At 40.1% G+C, this 21,928-nt stretch overlaps 1 protein-coding gene across 4 annotated transcripts in view; it reads right to left on the bottom strand.

The window, feature by feature from the left end:
• Positions 1 to 21,928, bottom strand: part of ARHGAP15 (Rho GTPase activating protein 15) — a 491,953-nt gene that overhangs the window by 70,560 nt on the left and 399,465 nt on the right. For all 4 annotated transcript variants that reach the window (XM_075933317.1, XM_075933318.1, XM_025191035.2 and 1 more), the window contains one exon: positions 14,466 to 14,600. In XM_075933317.1, coding sequence (XP_075789432.1) covers positions 14,466 to 14,600 — 135 coding nt within the window. The remainder of the gene's footprint in view (positions 1 to 14,465; positions 14,601 to 21,928) is intronic.

Raw genomic sequence — 21,928 nt, 5'->3', positions numbered from 1 at the left:
GTAACTGAGCAGAGGCTTTGTGAATCACAATGATGGCAAATTCTGGGATTTAGACATCTAAAGTGGCAATTAGGTACTAAAGTGCTTTTCTGAAAAAAGCCTGTTGTGTTATTCCAAGAACAAATATTCCAAGCTTTTAAATAATTAGGAACCCCCTCTCCCCCCCACTAATTAAGCTTGACATAAAAATCTATCTGATGTTGATTTTGTAATTTTGGTATTTTAAGGAGTATCATTTTTCATAGATATATATGGAACAACAATAGCCATTTTGTGCAATATTTTCAAAGAAACATGCAGTTGAACATATTTCACAGGGTGAATGAACTTATACAGTCTTTAAAGGGTTATCTGACCTTCTACTTTTGCAGCTTGTTTGTCTCAAAGTTACGGCATTGGAGGAGATAACAGTGAAACTGTACTATAAAAATAAATTACTATCATGAATATTAAGCAACAGGAATATAATAAACATGACTGCTTACAAAATTCTGATTTATTGACACTGATTTGCTTGTAAATTATCACACAAAGCACTCATTTTAGTTTTTCAGGAACATGTGCAAAATAAAGCTTGGTGGACAGTTCCTGGGAACCTTGACATCTGCCACTGAATTCATACTTCATTTTTCGTGGTGTCTACTCTCTCATGTAGCCTGCAATGGTATAATTTACTTCCTCTTTCTGTGAGTTTCTTCACTGCTTTCTTAAGAGTATTTTTTCAACTTGCACAGTTTTTAAAACTACTATCACAGAGGGTGAGCTCTGACACAGTGGAACAAATCCAGCTGCAAAATCTCCTAAAGGCTGTTCATGCTTGTTCTGTTAAATAGTACTCACTTTGAGTCAAGGGGTTTCATTACTGTATTTATAAACCTTTTGGCATTAGGCTCTGGGATTTCCAAATGCTAAGCATTAATGCATTTTTCATCAGTGTTTGGCAATGGAAGCTCTGGATCACTGGCAGAGAGGGGTTAAAGACAATAGAGGAGATATTTATTTCCAGATAGATATCTTGTCTGTATAAAGTGTATAATGTTAGAGGTATGCTTAGCCGCTATTAGATAATGGCAGTAGTCAGCAAACTGCCATAGTAGTTAACTATTGGGTATGGCAGACATTCAGAATTCTCAGCATTAAGAGACTAGTGCCTCTATTCTGGATCAGATATTTGTTATCCAAGTTGATGGAAAGTATCTCATCTGAAAATAGGATTATTCTCCTTTAAATTTTACACCCTGAATTGTGTTTATGTGGCTTATATCTCTTTATGACATGGTGTGTTATGTCAAGCCTAAGATTATTTTTGGAGATTTCAGAGACAGAATTTCCTTATTTTGCTTGTGAACAGCCTATAGCATATGCCAAAGACCCCATTTTGAGGGAATGATTCACAAATACCATCTAAAATAAGGGACAAGTACAGCTTCAGAGAGAAAACACTTATCTTGGATCAAATCCTACTAACATTTCATTCAGTGGTTACTGTCTCCACAGTTTTGATAGCTCTCTGTGGAGGATTTGTATTCGCACAGTGGGCTAGGGTTTTTTTTATGGTAATACACTTAAACTTGCGTGCTGGAGTCTGAGTGCATGAGGTGCTCCCAATCTTCAGTATGAAGAAAAATGAGCAAAGAACTCAGCTGCAGAGCATGTGGGTTAGTTCTGGGTGAATGTAAAGCTACAGATGCAAATCAAACATGAACAAAGAAAAATGCCGTTCTAAAAGTGGCACTCAGTAGCCAAGGGTTGGAACTGCAGAAGCATGTATAAAGTTGCCTGCTGGGCAAGCCATCTCTGCTGCTGCTCTCTCTTGCCAGGGGGGGAAAAAAAGCAAACAAAAAGAACTGCTGAAATTTTCATGCTTCCCTCACTTGCCTTCAGTCAGCACTCACTTTAGACTTGTAGGCACCCAAGTGTTTTTATCCCTGTTCCCTTTTCTCCTCAACAGCAACTGCAGCAGTTGGAGATGATGGACAGGACATTTTGGTTGGAGATTTTAGTTCTTTTCACCAATCACCCCACACTCGCTCTGTATAACAGCATCCCTTAACATGACACCTTGACTATGTGCTAACGCAGGCCTTCTGTCTTTTACTAGCAGTTTTATGCTTTATGTTGTCTTATTGGCATATGCACTGTCAGGATGTCTCTCTCTATTAGCTCACTACGCTAACCAGAGTGGATCAGATCACTTTGGAAGATGCTTTCTTGGTGCTTTGGATTCAGGATTCTTCTAATTATCAGTTACAAAAGATCAGGAAGTTCCACAAGGATTTATGCAGATATACATTTGCATCTAAATACTACTAACTATCCCCTTTCTTTGAGGCCATTAAAGTCTTGCAAAAGTCTGCATGCCCACTTACCTAAGGTCATTTTTATGGCTGAATAAAATACAATTTGTTTTTTTAAGCAACATTATAATGGTATAATGTAGACATGTTGATTTTGTACCTGGACTGGTAAATTTTATGGTGCTTTGCAGGGCAATACTACTTGCATAGACTGTTTTCTTTGATAAGGGCCAGATTGTAAACCCCTTGGTTATATTAGTAAGCAGTTGATCATAGGCAGTGTTACTGATGACAGTGAGATCACCTGTGTGAGCAACTGCTCAACAAGGTGGGTAAGATTTTTCAGTCTGGACCTACTATAGACATAGCTTACATGAGCCAAATGGAATTGACTTATGCTTTCATATCTGAGTGTGCGTCTACAGAGCAGAGCTTAACTTAAAATAAGTCATGAAAATTGAGCTATGTCAATTGCGTAGCTTATTTCAAAATAGCGTATTTCAAAATTGGGAGTGTCTCCACAGCATTTATTTTAAAACAGAGCACTATTTCTCTGACTTCCCTTACTCCTCGTACAATGCGGGTTACAGGAGTTGGAGTAAGAAGTTCTCCAGCTTGACATTATTTTGACATTATTTCGAAACAACTCCCTGCTGTGTAGATGCAGCTACTTTGAAATAATGTTGCTCTGTAGATGAACCCTAAGAGAATCAAACTGTGACTGTTTGACTGTTGGGGAAGAAACATGTTATTTTATTCAGTTTTACAATAGTGGGTATTTAAATTTAATAGTTGGTGTTGTATGTACAGTGAAGCCCACTGAGAGACATCCCATTTAACAGAAGAAAAATACAAGGGAAGTGCAATGAATGTGTGCTGAACAGGTTGCCTTTGCTTGTTCACTGCCATCACTTTAAAAAGGAGGCAAGCTTGTGGCATTACTTATTTCTTCCATTCCCTCACTTTTTCTTACTCTTGTCTCCTGTTTTCAGCTGTCATCCAGTACAGCAGGTGCAGTACAGCTGCCAAGGATGCTTTTCCATGGCCAGATTGTCAGGTTTTCCAGCAGCAGGTTTCCACAATTTGTGTCCCTCAAGAGACAGTATAAACCACATTAACTTTGACTGAACTCTGTCCTACTCTGGGTAGGAACACAGAACCTGCCCTCACACTTAAACACCAGTATGATTTGACAAATGTTTCATGCAAGTACATTTCAAACTGTGTTCACAGTATGTGTTCTCTGTAGTACTTAGTATTATCATGTGATTGACCACTCTAGCAACGTGGTATTATTTCTTCTCCCTGATGTGTATGTGCTGCTGCAGCTGTAATAAATAAGGAGGTTCTGGCTAAGTCACCCAGTGCTTGATTCACTCGGGGAGAAAGTGGGACAAGTTGGTGAAGTTTTTTAGAACATTTTAATTTTTTTCTTTATCAGCCACTTGAATCAGGCCTTCTGTGAGATATTAATTATACAAAACAATTAATGCTCTGTAATGTTTTATTGATTTAAAATTCATTTTCTTCTATCACTCTTACATCCTAATTGGGGTTGAAACATGCCTACATGGTCCCGGCTTCTAGAAGGTATTGCCAGAACCTTACCTTGTTTGCTTAACTGTCATGTTACCAGATCTGTGTAGCCAAGGGAATGGCAATGTCTTTGCCTTGAAGGCTGCAATCACATATCCTCTTACAGCAGGCATAATGCAGCCCAGATTTTGCTCTCATTCATGCCAAAAACCAAAATGGCCTAGGGCAGTGTTTCTCAACCAGTGGTACGAGTACCCTTAGGGGTATTCGAGAGAAGTCTGGGAGGAGGGGAGGTACATCAACACAACTAAAATTTGGAGAAAACTGTATTTTTGTTTTAAGTTTTACAGTGCTTTATTATTTTTGTACTTTTTACACCCAAAAATTTCATTGCCCACCCAGCTATGATTAAGTTGTTTACACAAATGTGTTGCAATGGTAGAAAAAAAAATGGTGTGTCTGAAAACTGTAGGTACTGGGGTTACTTATCATTTTTTTAAAGGGGAACTTTATAAAAAGAAGTTGAGAAACACTGGTCTAGGGTAATAAGGAAACACAGATGTAGCACCTTTCCTGCCTAATCACAGGCACTGCACTTAGCATTGACCAGGTAGACCAAAGGATCAGGGGTATTTAATTTATTGGTCTCCAATTTTCAGAAATCCATCATAATCATTCACCACCATAAATATAATTAAATTAGTAATTACTGGGCGGGTATGAATGTGCATTTCTAGGTTTGATCCCCAACAAAGCTTCCACATGAGGATTCCAGCCAGAGGTTGAGAAACAAATTAGTCACCTTCTTTTGTGTTGATAAACAGAGTGCCATATATAACAGCATTTCACATGTAGTATGCTGGAACAGTGGGCTCTTCTATATGGCAGGAAAGTATGAAGACCAAAGATAAGGGCACAGTGTGGGAGATCAAGCCAACAACTCTCATCTGTGTCATTTTTTCTCTTGTAACAAGTTCCTTTTTCCTTTCTTCTCAGGTCCTCATCTCACCATAGCCAGACTGAGGGTGAAAGTGCAGAAATCTCCAAGGGAGGTTCAATTTTCTAATCACATAACTCTGAAGAGGTGACTCTATTAGCAGCTTTCCTTCAAGCCATTACTCCCCTTTATACAAATATTGCTCCCTCAGGGTAAAAGATGTACACATCGCTGACAATAAGAAGAAAGCTTGCCCCCATGAGGGCCTCCATACGATCCCACAGTGCTGAAGTGTCCAACCTGCCCTCATCAGTACATCAGTTCGCCTGTCTTTCACAGTGGCTACAGGAATCTCATCACAGGAGATACGTGTTTCCTCATCTTTTCTGTTTCTCTTTCCCTCTAAAATGGGCTGCCTCAAACTTCTCTTCCCAGGTTCTTCCTCCTTCATTCTCTCCCTTTCTGAACTCCTATCTTCGCTTCTCTAATACATCACCCACAGATGAAATTCTAATTACTTTGTTATTTCCTTTGCCTCTCCCAAAGCTTTTCTTAACCACCAATCAAATTTAGGCTACAAAAACAAAATCCATTTTCTCTGAATGTTTTTTTGGATAAAATTTCACTCAGCTGAATATTTGTGAAAAGCAAATACAACATGTAAATTTGGTTTTTAATTCACTGTGGGTACGTCTAAACTACATAGCTCTGTCGACAGAGCTATGTAGATTAGTTTACTCGAAAAAGGGAAATGACGTAGCAATTTAAATAATCACCGCTTCATTTAAATCATAACGGCCACTGCGCTGCACCGATCAGCTGTTTGTCAGCACAGCGCAGCAGTCTAGACGGGGATCTGCTGACCCCGGAACCCTTCACGAGGCATAAAGGATCTGTCAACGAAGGGTTCTGGGGTTGGCAGATCCCCATCTAGACTGCCGTGCTGTGTCAACAAACAGCTGATTGGTGCAGCGCAGTAGCCATTTTGATTTAAATTATTTAAATTGCCACTTAATTTCCTTTTGTTGTCCTGCCTAATCTACATGGCTCTGTCAATGGAGCCATGTAGTCTAGACACACCCTGTGACATTTGTAAATATTCACCTTGATATTCACTCAGCTCTTACACTGTGTCACCCTAGTAGAGAATCACTGTCACACCAGTACTGAATCTGTCTGTAAATTAAAAATACTAAAAAAGATAAGCTTCCCCCCCCCCCCCACATGGAATTGAGACACACTTTTCATAAGGGTATTTTTGGACCAAATGACATTCGTTCTAAAGGGCCAGCGACTATTTCTGCTCCTCCCCAGATATGGAATGCTCTAAGTACGGCAGTTCCATGGTGTATAGGAGAATGGGAAAAGCATTTAGTTTCACTATACTAGTGTATAAAAGTGTAGACAAACTTAATGACTTGTCAGACTGGTTAAAACAAAGAGAACGATAAAGACAGAATTAAAGCTGGATAAGATCCTATGAAAGAATATTCAGTCTAAAGATTTTGGAGACAAGCATACATCGGCACAATCCTTTCTGTTAGCACCTACCCACAAGTACTGGTCTCAAAATCTTGGCCTGTGTCATACACTGAAGCTTTCTTTTTAAAGGGGTTCTCATTGAACAGATTACCACAGATTGGGGTCCAGTGATTTATTGTCTAAGCAATAAACCATTCATAACAAAGACACCTGTGCAAGCCAGTTGGCTGTAGTCAATTCTTGTTTAACATTTAATTATGGATGTAATTAGCATGAGTTAAGAGACAGGCTAGGCACGAGTAATAAAATTTCCAGTGTGTTAGGGGGGAAAGAAAACAGCCCACAACTACAGCAAAAAAATACCAAGATATTGGTGCGAATACGACCCTGCTGTGCAAATGTTTATAGAAAAAAACAAAATCTATGATAAATATAATTTCTTTTTAAGTGTTAGTTGCCTTGGTACATCAGAGCATATCGTTAAAGTCTGCCCTACGTTTAGAGCTCTAGTTACTGTAAGCACAGATCTTTAGAATTTTTTTTTTGTTCCTCTAATTTTTAAAGCAATTTGTTATCATCAGCTTTTTACATTCAACAACCATTTTCTATCAAGTGTCCCAGGAGCTTTTCTTCCTTCCCACTTTCCTTTGAAGTGCAACATAAACCCATTACATGATGCCGCAAAAAAAGTTTGATTAAGGGGCAGCTCAACGTCAACAGAAAACAATGATGTTGGACTGAGAATTTCTCAAAAATCCTACCTGAGCAATATTTGTAGAACAGCTTTGTGCTAGGAAAAAAAGTAGTTTATACACTAGAAAATAGAAAAGATCTATTTTAAAAGGTGGATTTTCATACTCAAAACAAACAACTCCCCACCAAACATAAAGAGCCAGCTTCAGTTTTAGTCAAGTGTGCAATCCAATTGCTTATAATAACTCTTGTGCGATAGATATTAATCCTGATCTGTAGCATTTTTTTTCATCTTGCAAGCCCTGTGTGAGCAAGAAAGGAAAAATTACCTGTGAATGTTCATTCTATCCTTTGTTTCTTATCTTTTAACCAGTTACTGAGCCATGACAGGACCTTCTTTCTTATTCCATGGCTGCTTGGCCTGCTTAGTAGCCTATGATGAGCAACCTTATCAAACACTTTTTGCAAGTCCAAGTACATTATATCAGCTGGATCAGCCTTGTCCTAGCAGGGACAGAGAGTCCCTAAAAGAGTGGTGGGGGGAGGCACTGGCACTCCAGCTGTGGTCCCACCACCATGTTGACCCTTAACCCAAGGCCTCACTCCCATGCTGACTTCCACCCAAGACCTGTCTACCTGCTTACTCCTGTCTACACCCTCCCTCCCCCATTGCTCGCCCTTATGGCAGGTAAAAAGTGAGAGGACTATGGCCTCCTGCTCTTCCTTGTGCACATGCTTTTTGATACTTTCACAGAATCCCAATAGATTGGTGAGACATGATTTCCCTTTCCAAAAGCTGTGTTGAGTCTTCCCTAACATATCATGTTTAGCTATATGTCCGAGGCTGATTTAAGTGATAGTTTACATATCACAGTTAGTAATTCTGCAGTTTCATAGTTGAGTTTCTTCAGAACTCCCTGAATGTCTCCCTGAGGAAAAAATAGCTACTTTATGCATCTCCTGTTAGTACCCCAGACACCGGAAAGGGCTAAGTGGGAGGTCTATCTCTTAGGGAAGGATATCTAAATAATTTAATTCACTGCCACCTGAATCTGAGCAGAAAAAGCACCAACGGTACAAAATGAGGAGTGAGCTGCAGCCACTGGACACAAATGGCTCATTAGTATCAGAAAGATTTCAGGAGCTTGTGGGAAGGAGGGCTTTTTAACTAACTTGGCACAGACATTGTCTATATACTGCGTGGGAGCAGGAATGCTTTCCTCTGGTTACTACTGGGGCCCTTGCCTCACCATGAGAGGTACAGGAGTTCCATGCTTAGGGGAGAGGCAGAAGTGTTTTACTAAAACTTACCCTCTTACATGCTATTGGTTCTGGCCTGATGTACATGATGGGAGCTTCCATGTAGTCTGTTTTCTGTCATTTCAGAGGGATGAGAGAAGGAGAGGTGTGGTCCCTCAACCCTCCTTATTTTTCTAAGTTTATCAGTTTTGAGAAGAAAAACTCCAAAAGCCAATGAAACCAGTGAGAGGCATTTAGTTAATACTCTACTAAAAATCCTGGACTAGCAACTCCAAAGGGACCCCCTGGAATTGGCCATGTGTGCCATTTAGAGGCATATAATTCTGCAGAGTTCATCCTGAGGGATGATTCTATACCCAGAGTCAGAGCAAAAATCTGGTCTGCCTCTAGTTGCTATGAAGATCAGGAACACCCACTGTGAAGACAGGCTAAAATGAAGGGGACAGAGAAGACATTAAGTCACTAGCATCTTACCCATATTATAAAACAAGTCTAAATCCCAGTGAAAAAAAAATCAATGCAACCCATGGTATTGCTTTAAATCTATGGTGAAAACATGCCCCACTTAAGTCAATAACAAAACTCCCAGTGACTTAACTGAAGTGTTAAAGTATTGTATACTTTTGCAAATAGTGTAATGCATTTACCTATTCCGGTAATGCAGCTGGCCTCTGTATTGTATTCGGTATTTTAAAAGAACATGGACTTAATGGACTTTGAGATTGTCACATAGAACCAAGAGACAACAATTATGCATCTGGCTAAAACTGTAATAAACTAAAATCCAACTTTCTTCAATAACTAAAAGAGTTGGCAATAATGTAGCATGTGCAAAATCATAAGTATTCACTGTTTTAAATTTTCATATAAAATAAGACTATGCCAAAATAAGACTATGTAGGGTCAACAGTAATGACATTGTGAATTCTACTTAGCTTGCACAAAAACACATAGAGTATTAAAGGTCCATAGGAGCAACTAAGGCCAAAGGGCAAAACACATTAAGGGTGCATCTACACAGCAGGGCTTAACTCAAAATAAGCTATGCAAATTCAGCAATATCAATTGAGTAGCATATTTCGAAATAGCTTATTGCGATATTGGGACCGTCTACACAGCACTTATTTCGAAATAGAGCACGCTTTCTCCGACTTCCCTTACTCCTCATACATGAGGATTACAGTAGTCAGAGTAAGAAGTCCTCCAGCTTGACAGTATTTTGACATTATTTAAAAATAACTGCCTGCTGTGTAGACGCGGACTATGTTATTTTGAAATAACGCTAGTTATTTCAAAATAATGTTACCGTGTAGATGAACCTGATGCAAAGCACTCTGTCACTCCTCTCCATGAAATGCATCACAGCCCTGGACTCATATAAAATGAAGAACCTGGCTGATTTTCATGCTTATTGGGTTGGCCCACTTCGTAATCGAGACTCTGAACGTCTGAAACCTCAGTTAAGCTGAGATGGCAATAGTTACAGAGCTGTCCTTTTAATAATGCATATTTCAAATTTAAATCTGTAACATGGTTGTGGCTCAAGACCACAACTATTCTTTGTAATGAAATTAAAGCAGACTTGAAAATAAGAACAGATGAAGAGAGAAGAATGAAAGATGCCGAAGATGCAGAAGAACTGAAAACAAGAAAAAGTAAATAAAATTTGATTTGATGTCATCAAGAATTAATAAAACATAATAAGTAACTAGATGGAAATATTTTGAAGAAATGCTAGAAAAAGATGAAATAGATAGTGACGTTGGCAAAAATTGTTCTTTTTAAAGACTTTGACAACAAAATCTATTTTATTTTATTTAAAAAGATCTATGATATGATTCTTAAAAACAACTTACATCTATGATACTTTTATGCCCTCCATTGCTGAAGTATCTCAGTGCATCACAATATTTAATGAACTTCTCTTCAAACACCTCTTCAAATACCTCTGTGAGGCAGGGGAGTTATTACCCTCCTTTTACAGTTATGGAGCAGATGCACAGAGAGACAGATTTTGATTCTTAGCTGCCAAATTAGTAGCCCAAATTTGAAACTTACATCTTCAAAACCTAGACTCAGTTCTGCCTAAATTCCCTAGGTGACTACATTTCTGCCAGTGGGCATGCACACAGCCATCTAAGACCTGGCATTATTGAGCTGCTTGGTACATAAGCCTGGCTGAATTCACTAACCTACAGAAGAATCTCATGTGATACAAATGGCCAGAGCATGCCTAACCAACACAAAGCAAAGAGGCTGTGGTATTATCTTCTGTCACAGGACCCAAAACTATCACTCAGGATGTGGGAGCTTTAGGTTGAAATCCTCCCTCTGCCTAATCGGAGGAGGACTGTTTGAACCCACATTTTCTAGTTTTCATTGGGTGGGATATAGAATGTGTTTCTCAGTCTCTCCTGTGGAAGCTTTTCCATGTAGGAAATATTTAAAAGATAGTTTGTGCAGAGACTGGAATCTGAGTCTTTCAGGTGAGTGCCCCTAACCACTGGGTTATTGATTCTTTCCCTCCTTTTGGCCTGTAGAACTTGCTCTGAGGTGTACCAAGCTTTAAGTTAGTGGACTAATCACTGGACCATCCTCCCCATATAGACACTGATTGGACTACATAGCTATATTGGACTACATACACTTTGCCACATTAATGCCTATGCAGCTTTCTTGCTCTCATAAAGATCTGCATATTGTATTGGTCACCTGAAATGATCTCAGGCAGTGGGCTTGGTAACCAATATTTCTAAATTTGAACTCATTCTTTTGGGTAATACAAGGAAGGTGAATCTTTATACCACATGATAAAATGCAAAGGACAAACTACACTTTTCCATGTCCTCTTCCTTTTACTTTTACACTAAAAATCTGTGTGCAGCTAGCAAATAACCCTTTTGCACTGTCAGAACACAATGGCAGAAGGCAATACAAATCAGATCCAGTGACTGAGGTGGTTAAACATTCAAACTTTGGAACAAATTCTGTCATCCCTGCTCATCTTAAACAGCATTTTTCTTTGCATGCAATCCTATTGAAATCTATGGGGCTACTTGTGGATTACGGTGTTACTAATGTAAATACGGCAGATCCTCACCTTACATTAGCATTATTGTGCTCCCTCACAGCTATATGTGTGTACCCACAGTGACATGCTTGTGATGAGTAGGTGGAGTTCCAGAAAAATGTGTGTGTCTAATGCCCACAACCTGAAAATGTAGAGTATTCATTGGCTAGAGGCTGTGAGATCTTTTGATCCTTAGGGTTCGTAAATCCTCAAACATCCTTCCTATAGGTAGTGATTGCCCTTGTTCAGCAGGGTAAGCAAAACTGTATGATTCTATATTTTCCCTGAATTAAATTTTAATATTATGGCCATATTTAAGTTTATTTATAAGGGGAATGGAATGTTGAGAGATAATTCAAGCAATCTGATTGACTAATACACAGTGTGGTAATTTTCTGAAGCGATGTACATACCAACTGAAGCCAAATGAAATGATATAATCCAGGAAAAAATATCCATAGGCTTACTGTGTAAGTTACTTTTCATTTAATGCTTAAAATAGCATTAGCATAAGGATAGCATGAAAGTTCTGGGAATTAACTTCTCCTAGCTAGAAGGCCAAATCCTCAGGAAATGCCCTGCTTCTTGATTATTCTCAGCTATTACTAATAGCAGGTTTTTAGACTACTTCATCTTCCTCACCAAATACATGGTGCTCAGTGTACAACCCAATGTATGATGGATGGGGTAGACCTAAATTACCTTTTATCCTTTAATCCTAGGATTGTTTTGTTCTCTATTTAACTTAGTAAGGGCCATGAGTGGTTGCTTTGCTGGCAATATCCCCTGACAGAGATTAGACATCTATAACTTACAACTGGAGTTCATATGTACACCATTCAAGGGACTCGTCTGCAACAGAGCCATCCCACAATACCCACTTAAAGCAGTTTGCTATCTGCTATACTAAGCAATGAAACTTGCCAGGAATGGTCAGTGTCATGTCATTCTCATCAAAGTGAATGAGAGTTTTGGAATGGATTTCAATCGTATCATGAATGGGCTTCTATATTCTGAAATAGATGACTGAAAAAACTTCATCCATACCACTTCCCCACCTGACTCTAAGTCTAAAAACAATACAAATGTTCCATGCAGGTTGTTCTGTGAATTGTTAAAGTGATTTCTAGCTAATCAAAAGCAAATTGTTCAGAGTCTAGAGGGACAGGTATTATGGATGTAGGGGTGAGATATAGAGATGTGATAGATTACATTAGATGGATGGATTAGCTAGAAATCACTCGGAGGTATAACAATGGAAGCAACAAGGACCAACAAAATGATGCTTTTATCAGACTGCAAATATTTTATCCTCAGAAATAAACAGTCTTAAAACCCTTTCAAAATGTCTGTTAATTAGTCTATCAATGTGTATAACAGCTTCAGAATTATAATAAGAATTAATAATAGTTAAATGAGCAGAAATACTATTTTTTCATACATTAATATTAATGTACCACTAGGGTGTATGTCCCTCCCCACAACAAGCTTTCAAATGCTAATTCACAAGTTTACTGTTAGTTACGTGTTATTTTCAAAATGAGCCTCCAGAATATTTTGCATGTGAAGGCTAACACAGGGGGTAAGAACATAAATTAATGTAAAGGATAAGATCATGGAATCAAGATAATGTGCTCCAAAATATGTTTTTCTTCTAGCTCAGCTGAAGCATTAATACAAAGTGCAAAAGTCTAGATTTGCTGTCAATACATCAGGAAGAGAAAGAGATTCATGGCAGAGAATATGGATCAAACACTTAGAATAAAGTACATGGGATGTGGAGCAAAATGCACCTATTATATCCTCTTGAAGCACCAAAGATCCAACATTTCAAGAGGACATAGCAGGTAGATGGCACATGACTTGAGTGCATGCTGGAACATCAGTACTCCAAAGAAACATCTCTTCATTACAATGTGGCACTGAAGTCAAAACTGAACACAGTATGGAAATGGATATATTTTTCCTCTTTATTTTTTTCCTCTTTGAGCATTACAGAGATTATGAGATATGGCTCAAGCCCCAGAAGACAATCTTTAGGCCTATTTTTTTCTTGCACTGTGAAAGAAGATGAAGGGGGGCCATGGACTAAGCCTCCAAAAGTGAAATTTTTTACATGATGTCTTTCCTTTGCATTGTGTATTTAACTACAGGATATCTTTAAGTAGCTGAGAGGGGAAGAGAAGGATCTTGAGAGATTTATTCAACTTCATTATATCTGATGCTAGTCATGAAGAGCTTTAGTTGAACCTAAACACTCTTATGAACATAAAATCAAATTAAACAGCACATTAAGGTTTCCATATTCTCTGACTGATATGCGCGCGCGCACAACTCTCATTAACGATAATGGCAGTTATGCGTGAGCGTCATTCAGAGAACAGATCCCTAAGTGCTGTATTGTTTTTCCTGGAGATTCTTTTTATTGGGTTTTATTTAAACTCCTGTTAGGTTGCAAGCTTTTTTTAAAAGGGAAGAAAAGAGAGAGAGAAAAAGCCCAAACTCAGATTGTTTGGCAGGCAATGTTTTCCCCAAGCTGTTAGAGTCTATAAAGTTAACCTTAAGATATTAAATTTAGAGATGTGTTGGTAGCATGCAACCCCTAGCTATATGTACCAGAAGTTGCTTTGTGGTTTGAAAGTACTGGTTCTGCTTGCAGTAATTTTTTAAAACAAAATTAATAATAGGTACGAAAAAGAAAATATCTTTAATATCATTGCATTATATGCATGGTTATTGTAAGATATATTTTGTAAGCATACATAACCTGTGATATGCGTCACATTCTGGATACATACTGCTGAACTTTCCCCTCAAAATGCAAGTAGGTGTTCTTGTAATTCACAAATATTAGTCCTGCATTAAATACTGTGGTTGGAAGTACATAATTTATCAGCCTAGAATGCCTCCAGTGAAATGAGACAAAATATGAGCATTTTTCTTTTTTCCTAAATCTCTCTTATCTACCTAAGATAAATTGCATATTTAAAATCTGTACATAGCCAATACAGTAATTTTTCCAGTTAGATAATAAAATGTTGTAGTAGATAAAAGAAAATCAAGACCAATAAAAAGACAGGATCAGGGTTAGTGGATGGTAAAACACATCAGAGATGCCTCTGTTTTTTTGGTTGATTATTTTTAACTTATAGGCTATTTCACTAGCTGCTACTGTATGTGATGTACTTACTTATTGCCTCCAAAAACTGTTCAAAGAAGCAGTATGGGAACAGTGGCTCAGGCAGCTCTCTGAAAAACATCTTGAGTGCTCCGGTGACAACGTGGATGTCCTCCCACTGGCTGTCGTCCAAATTCAGCTTCTCTTCTGGGAAAACACGAGGAGAAATGGAACAACTGGTTTTAATGAAACAATTACAAGACACTAATTATTATGTTAATGTTTGCCTACTATCATCAGCAACCGTTAACAGCCTTCTGCACCTAGAGGTTTGGTGCTGTGCGTGTGTGTGTGTATGGGAGGGGGATTGGTAGGAAGAGCACATTTTGAATGGAATACCATCTGTAGGAATGCAGCTGACAAAAAAACAAGAGACACAAAGAGACAGTACCATTGACACAGTATGTCAGATACATTTATTCCCATAATGCTTCAGTATGAAAATTAGCATCACAGCTCAACATGATTCAAAGCTATTTGGTTTTGAGGCCGAGGGGCTAAGAGTTGCCAATGATGGCCGGCTCAAGGGACCGGCCTAAAGGCCTTACTGAGCCAACAGGAGACATATGCTAAACATGGCAATAGAAAATGAGTTATTGCTTTACATGTGTTAGCCTTGCTATGTACAAGGGAATAATGGGTAACACTTTTCTCCGTTTTTGCCTGAATGCAATGTCAGCAAGGAATAGAGTACTGTGAGAGAAAGGATATTAATTCCTTCTTACTGCTTTAAAAATATTTTGTTTGGTTTTCATCTCTGGGAGGAAGATTTGCCCAGCAACAATATTAGACAGACCCCTGTTGGCCTACCTAGGCTATGCAAAGCTGTCAAAAATGATAACACACTAAAGGCAAACCACAAGTGCTTACAAAACTGTTTTTGCAAACAACAAAAATGTTTTCTTTTGAAGCTTGACTGAGCTGAGACATTTCAATATAAAAGAAACTAAATGCTAAAATAAAGTTTCTAATAAACAAAGCAAAGTGTGATTATTATTCTATTTTTCTCTTGTTATAGAAGTTTGGTGTTATTAGAACACAATAAATAACTGAATCATAATTCATATAAAACTCTGTGAAAGTGTAAATCCCCCTTATAATTAAAAGGATATGTACAAGTTCTGCTACTCCAAAAATGTATTTGGCTTTTAAAATGTATGATGTGACTTTTTAAACTTTTAGACAAGTTTTAGCCAGCATGCAAATCTAGAGACAACCATGAAAACTACAGACAAAATCAGCACATCCCTGGCAATCTATACCAAAGCTCACTGAAATTGGGTGTTTAGCAGTTCAGCTGGACTCAAGTTCATCCTGTTTACCTAACTTTGTACATAATTTTTATCATTCCATTCTTTGAACAAAATAATAGAAAAACCTGTTTGCCATTAAGTTCTTCTAATGGGTTTTTGTCTACAGAGAATTTGCTTTTGACAAATTCAAGTTCGATTTCAGGATGCACGTTTCTTTGTCTTTTTTTCTCTATAAATGTGAATAAATGTTAATGAAATATTGGTCTCTGAAGGTGTCTGCAAATAAATTAATGCACCCATGCCTCAAATTTATAGCAATTCTTTGAAACAATGAATTTGTGACTATCACGTGTTTTTTCCCCATTCCTTTTCCTCTCTTCCTTTTTTTAGAAAAAATCCAGTCTTACCTCAATCATAAAAATAATGACTTGATCTGAAATGAATTAGCAGAAGGGACCTTGTTTAGACCACAAGATCATATTTGATTGACTGTATTTCAACAATTAGCCTTTTATTTTGCTAGACACTATTGAAATAGATCGACAGCATCTTAGCAGGCCAGCTTTAAACAGTCAGCTGTTCACAATAGCATCAAAAAGAGAGACCTAATGGGGTCTACTGTCACTTTAAAGAACAGGGTGGGTTTTCACATTGTTGAAATCTGTCAGATATTTTGAAATGTCCCTCTCACTATGGTGCCACACCCCCTGCGTGTCCTTATAATAAAATTGGTTTTACTCCTGATTAAATCATTTTCTCCCTACCCACTACCATACTTCTCATAATGGACCTGTGTGCTCTACAGCTGGTGTTCTTCCCATGGTACCAATTCTTACTTTATCTTTTAAGCACTTTGCTGCTAAGATCTCATGCAGAGTGCTTATGTTTTGTTAAGAGCTTCATTCTTAGAGAAATAGCTTAACACATGTTCTAAAAATGTTGTACAACTTATTGCTTAAAACACATTTAGAAAATGTATAAGTACTGTAGCTCTGGCACAGAAGTTTAAGTAGAAACCTTAAAAAAAAAAAGCCTTTGTTTTTACCATGCATTTGTCTTAAATGTCTAATGTGAAATACTTGGCTTCTAAGGTTTTACATAAACTTATTTTCCCAGATTTTTGCACCATTTCCAGCTCTTCAAGGAAACGTGTTAGGAATGTATCTTCTTGAAATCAAAGGGTGTCACTTTACCCTCTAGCAATAAGATATTTTTTTAAAATGTTTGCTAGAAGGGACAAATGTCAAATAAAAATATCACAAAAAAAGTAAAAAGAAAATATCAGTCCATTTACTGTAACATTCAATTGTGTTCCCACTGGTTGGAGTTACACACATACTAAGGCGATGGGGAAATATTAAGACCTAGAAGCTACATGCAATTGAAATACATTTCAATTTGAACAAAGGGCCTCATTCTGTGGACCTTACTCAGCCCCAAATCCCAGTGGAGTCAGTGTTTTACCTAAGTAAAAGATTTGGATTCAGAGTATATAAATATGGCTACTGATTTCCTTGGGAGTGGAGGCTGCTAAACACCTCAAAGAAGCAGGTCCTAAAGTTGCTGCTTTTATAAAAACATTTGATTTTTCCCTACTAGTTGCCAGATGATATCATTTATTTCAAATAAGGACATAAGCACATCTAGGGAGTCTCTCAAAATATTGCGCTAATAGAATAGTAAGAATGAGAAGTGAAAAAAGAAAGTTAGAGGGTTCTCATTAAGGCTCTTTGGAAATAAATATGTTACATTTGTTTTACATTTGTGAAGGGAGTGTGTACTTTAACCATTTTGTTATTATTTTTAAATAAACTTTTCTAGTAGTATATCATTTTAAAACGTACTTGCATTTAGTTCCTGTGCAAACAAATATGTGTTCATGTATGGCTGATATACACCATAAGGGTCCCCACTTCCAAAAGGAAAAAATCCACATAAAGATCAATTAAAAAATTAAAATAACCAGGAGAGACCTAAGTTTTAAAGAGGATCAGATTCCAGTTTAGAGGATATTCCATCTTGCAAACAGACTTGTCGCTGGAAAAGAGTAGTGTTCCTTTGCACCCTCTTTTTAAGTATTCTTTATTTTACAAGGCATCCTTTTTTAGGCCATTCTACTGGGCATATCTTGCTTTCATGGCATATTTCCACTAAAGCCAATAGGGCCACATTAGGCAGTAGTTCATTCTGCAAACAGTGCCATTCATTTCACTGGGATCATTTGCAGAGTAAAGTACTGTCCAAAGCGAATACAAATATCAGAATCTGTCCCACAGGGTATGTCTACACTACAAAGTTAGTTCGAACTAACGGACGTTAGTTCGAACTAACTTTCCTATGCGCTACACTAGCGCTCCGCTAGTTCGAATTTGAATCGAACTAGCGGAGCGCTTAGTTCGAACTAGGTAAACCTCATTTTACGAGGACTAACGCCTAGTTCGAACTAGCTAGTTCGAACTAAGGGCTGTGTAGCCCTTTAGTTCGAACTAGTGGGAGGCTAGCCCTCCCCAGGTTTCCCTGGTGGCCACTCTGGCCAACACCAGGGAAACTCTATGCCCCCCTCCCGGCCCCGGACCCCTTAAAGGGGCACGGGCTGGCTACGGTGCCCGTGCCAGGTGCAAGCCTGCCAGCACCCAGCTAGCAGACCCTGCACCTGGCACGGCACAGAGCCACCCACCCGATGCCCCCCAGCCCACCCCCTCTTGCCGGGACCAGGCTGGCGGCTCCCGGGAGTTTGCCCTGGACCGCAAGAGGCGGGCACCTTCCTGGGCTAGTGCGGACATCGTGGACCTCGTCCACGATCTCCGCACTAGGCACAGGAAAGTGGCCGTCTAGGGCAGGAGAGCTGCCAGCCTGGCCACCCAGGACCAGGTGTGCATGAAAATCAAGGGGGTCCACTGAGACCCCCGACACTGAGCCCTGAGCTTACAATGGCCGTACTGGGTCAGACCAAAGGTCCATCTAGCCCAGTAGCCTGTCTGCCAACAGCGGCCAACCCTAGGGACCCTGGAGGGGATGGACCGAAGACAATGACCAAGCCATTTGTCTCGTGCCATCCCTCTCCAGCCTTCCACAAACTTTGGGCAGGGACACCACTCCTACCCTCTGGCTAATAGGACTCCATGGACCCAACCTCCATCACTTTATCTCACTTCCCTTTAAACTCTGTTCTAATTCTAGCCTTCACAGCCTCCTGCAGCAAGGAGTTCCACAGGTTAACTATTTGCTTTGTGAAGAAGAACAACTTTCTCTTACTAGTTTGAAGCCTGCTACCCATTCCTTTCCTTTGGTGTCCTCTAGTCCTTCTTTATGGGAACTCAGGAAGAACTTTTCTGAATGCACCCTCTCCACCCAACCCCTGCTTTTAGAGACCTCTATCCTGTCCCCCCTCCGTCTCCTCTTTTCTAAGCTGAACAGTCCCAGTCTCTGTAGCCTCTCTTCATCTGGGACCTGTTCCCAACCCCTGATCATGTTAGTTGCCCTCCCCTCTCCCAGCCTTTCTCTTCCCCTCTCCCACCTGCTTTTCCCAGTCTCCCCCAGTTTTTTTTCAATAAAGACAGAGTCAATGTTGGAAGAAACGTTATCTTTATTTTGTACATCAATAAGAAGGGGGGCTAAGGAAGGGTAAGTGGAAGGAGGTGAGGGAGGAATGGGGTACGAGCCCCCGATGGGGAGGACTGGGCTGGCTCTGCGGGCTTCTGGGGGTGGAAGTTCTCCTGCAGCCCCCCAATTACTCCCTCTCCCCAGATGGCAGCCTGCGGCAAGTGCAGCTGGGCTGATGGCCGAGTGGTGTGATGTGCCCAGTGTGGGCACTCAGGGCACTCCAAGCCAGAACTTCTTTGCAAGCGGGGCACCCCTTAGAACTGTGTGTCCGGGGTGGGGGTCGGGACCCTTTAAGCGCAGCCCTCGGCTAGCCTGAGACAGCATCTCCATGCTCTAAGTCCTCCTTTTATGCCCTGCCGGCACTGCTTCCGGCCATCCTTAAGCCCTATTCAGAGTCCACTCAATGTGGACTTGCTAGTTCGAACTAGCAAAACGCTAGTTCGAACTAGTTTTTAGTTCTAGACGCGTTAGTTCGAACTAGCTTAGTTCGAATTAACTAATTCGAACTAAGTTAGTTCGAACTAGCGCTGTAGTGTAGACGTACCCCCAGTGTGTTTGTTATTCATGAGATTCTTATGGAACTGAATCCACCTATCTGATGAAATAGTTCCATGCCCCCTGCTAATTGGTTACCTGTTATGTGTTAAAGCAGAAGGGAAAGGAATACAGATCACAAGTTCAGGACAGGAGATCTGGAATTGTTTGTGTTGCCCACACTGGAATAGGCTGAGGAAAGAGAGAAGGCAGAAAAGTAGAAGACAAAAGGACCAGGGCTACATCTACATTACAGCTGAGATCAAAAGAGTGGAGATCAATGCACTGGGGAATGATTAACCAAATTGACTGCAGATCACTCTCCAATTGAACTTATGTTCTACCCCCGGATGAGAAGGGTAAGGTAAGTTGATGGGAAGGTGTCTCTAGTAGAACTCTGCTGTAATAACATAGCTGGAGTTTCATATCTTAAGTCAACTTGCTGCATTAGTGTAGACCTATCCTCAGAAAAAAACATGGAGAAGGATAGAGGATAATAAAACAGTGGTTAAAAGGGGAAAGGAACATGTTAGGGAGAAATAAAGAGAGAAGGAATGAGAATCAAGGACAAACACATAGGAGGGAGAAAGGGGAGGAAAAGAGATAGAATGGAAGTAAAATAATGTGTCTCAGTTTGGGTTAGCTCCATTTCTCATTGTCCCCTGGGGTAAAAGTTCTATACAGCTACAATAGAATACCAAGGAAGTGTAGTGGATACAGATAGAGGTTCCTTAGGAGCTGGAAAATCTTATTTCAGACCATTTGCAAAATAGCATCTCTTTTTATTAGACTGTTTGGAGGAATTTGTTTATTTTTGTGGGAATTAAATTGCAGAACAAGAAAACCATCACTCACGATACCTTACCATTTATCTTACTAGCTTGGGGGAAATATGAAACTTTCAGAAAACTGGGCACTTGGATGAAAGGAAATGCTCTAGTTTAACATAGGGCTACCTGGGCTATTATGACGGGGCATCTGCCTCCGCATTGGCTCTTTACAGCTAAAACCCAGCCCTGGGAGAGAGCCAAGAACAAAGCCCACAGCTGAGGCTGATATTGCCCATCAAGGCCCAGTTGGGGCTGTATAAATAAGGGCTTTAGGAGGGAGGTTTGGACCCACACACTTTTGCTCTGGCTGGGGAGCTGAAGACTTCCTAAGATAGAGCAGAGCTGGGAAAAGGCAGGCAGAGCTGGGGAGTTCTGTCCTGACCTCACGTTGCAGGACCTGGTGTACTAAGGCTGTAGGGCCACAGCCAGAGAGAGGAAAAAGCAGCAGGTCCACATCCCCTTGCCAATGATGAGTGGCCATTTCAAATGGCAGTTTACCCCTGAGGTAAGGGGCTAGATACAATTGGCAGTAGGTCACTGAGGCAACATGGGTACTGGGAAATAGGGGGATTCCCTGGGAAGAGAGTATCCCAGAGTGTAAAGATGTGAGACGGTTGATATGCCCTCTCCCTCGAAGGGGAACTCAGAGACAACTGTAAAGGAGATTGTCAGAGGGCAATATCCTGAAGGGGACACTGTGTTCTGGGAGCTATATGAATCCAGAACTGGAACATGGAGTGAGGACACAGGGAGACACCAGCCAGAAGGAGGTGTCCTGAGAGCTTGCAAGAGCTAATTCCCAGTGCTACCAGCAAGAGGTGCTGTGGAGGTGCCCTGTGACACCCGCATCTTCCAGCATATATGTGTGGACTCTCCCGATACAAGGGGGCTATTTGATAGACTTGGGCTGTACTGTCTATAACTAAGGGAGCTGACTTTAAATCTGTGGCCATTAGGCTGTACTGCCGTGTGACCAAGGGGACTATTTTATGAACTCTGGCCATTGGGCTGTGCCCCCTGGTACCAACAGGGCTGTCTTACAGACTCTGGCCATTAGGTCATGTTGGGAGACAGTGAGTGAGACAACTGGAAAAAATGGATTTTTTTTGGAGGGCATGGTGGCCCAGCTTGCCAAGCAGCAGGGTGACTGGTCTGGCCACTCTAGGGGTGGACAACTAGACTCCGTGGGAAACTGGGCACCAAGACCTATGAGCTGGTGCTTGGACCTAGAATTTTTTTTGCCTATGGGCACAGG

This window comes from Pelodiscus sinensis, chromosome 7, assembly GCF_049634645.1.
Source record: "Pelodiscus sinensis isolate JC-2024 chromosome 7, ASM4963464v1, whole genome shotgun sequence".
NCBI classification, from domain to species: Eukaryota; Metazoa; Chordata; order Testudines; family Trionychidae; genus Pelodiscus; species Pelodiscus sinensis.
This window is presented reverse-complemented; position numbering and strand designations above follow the sequence as displayed.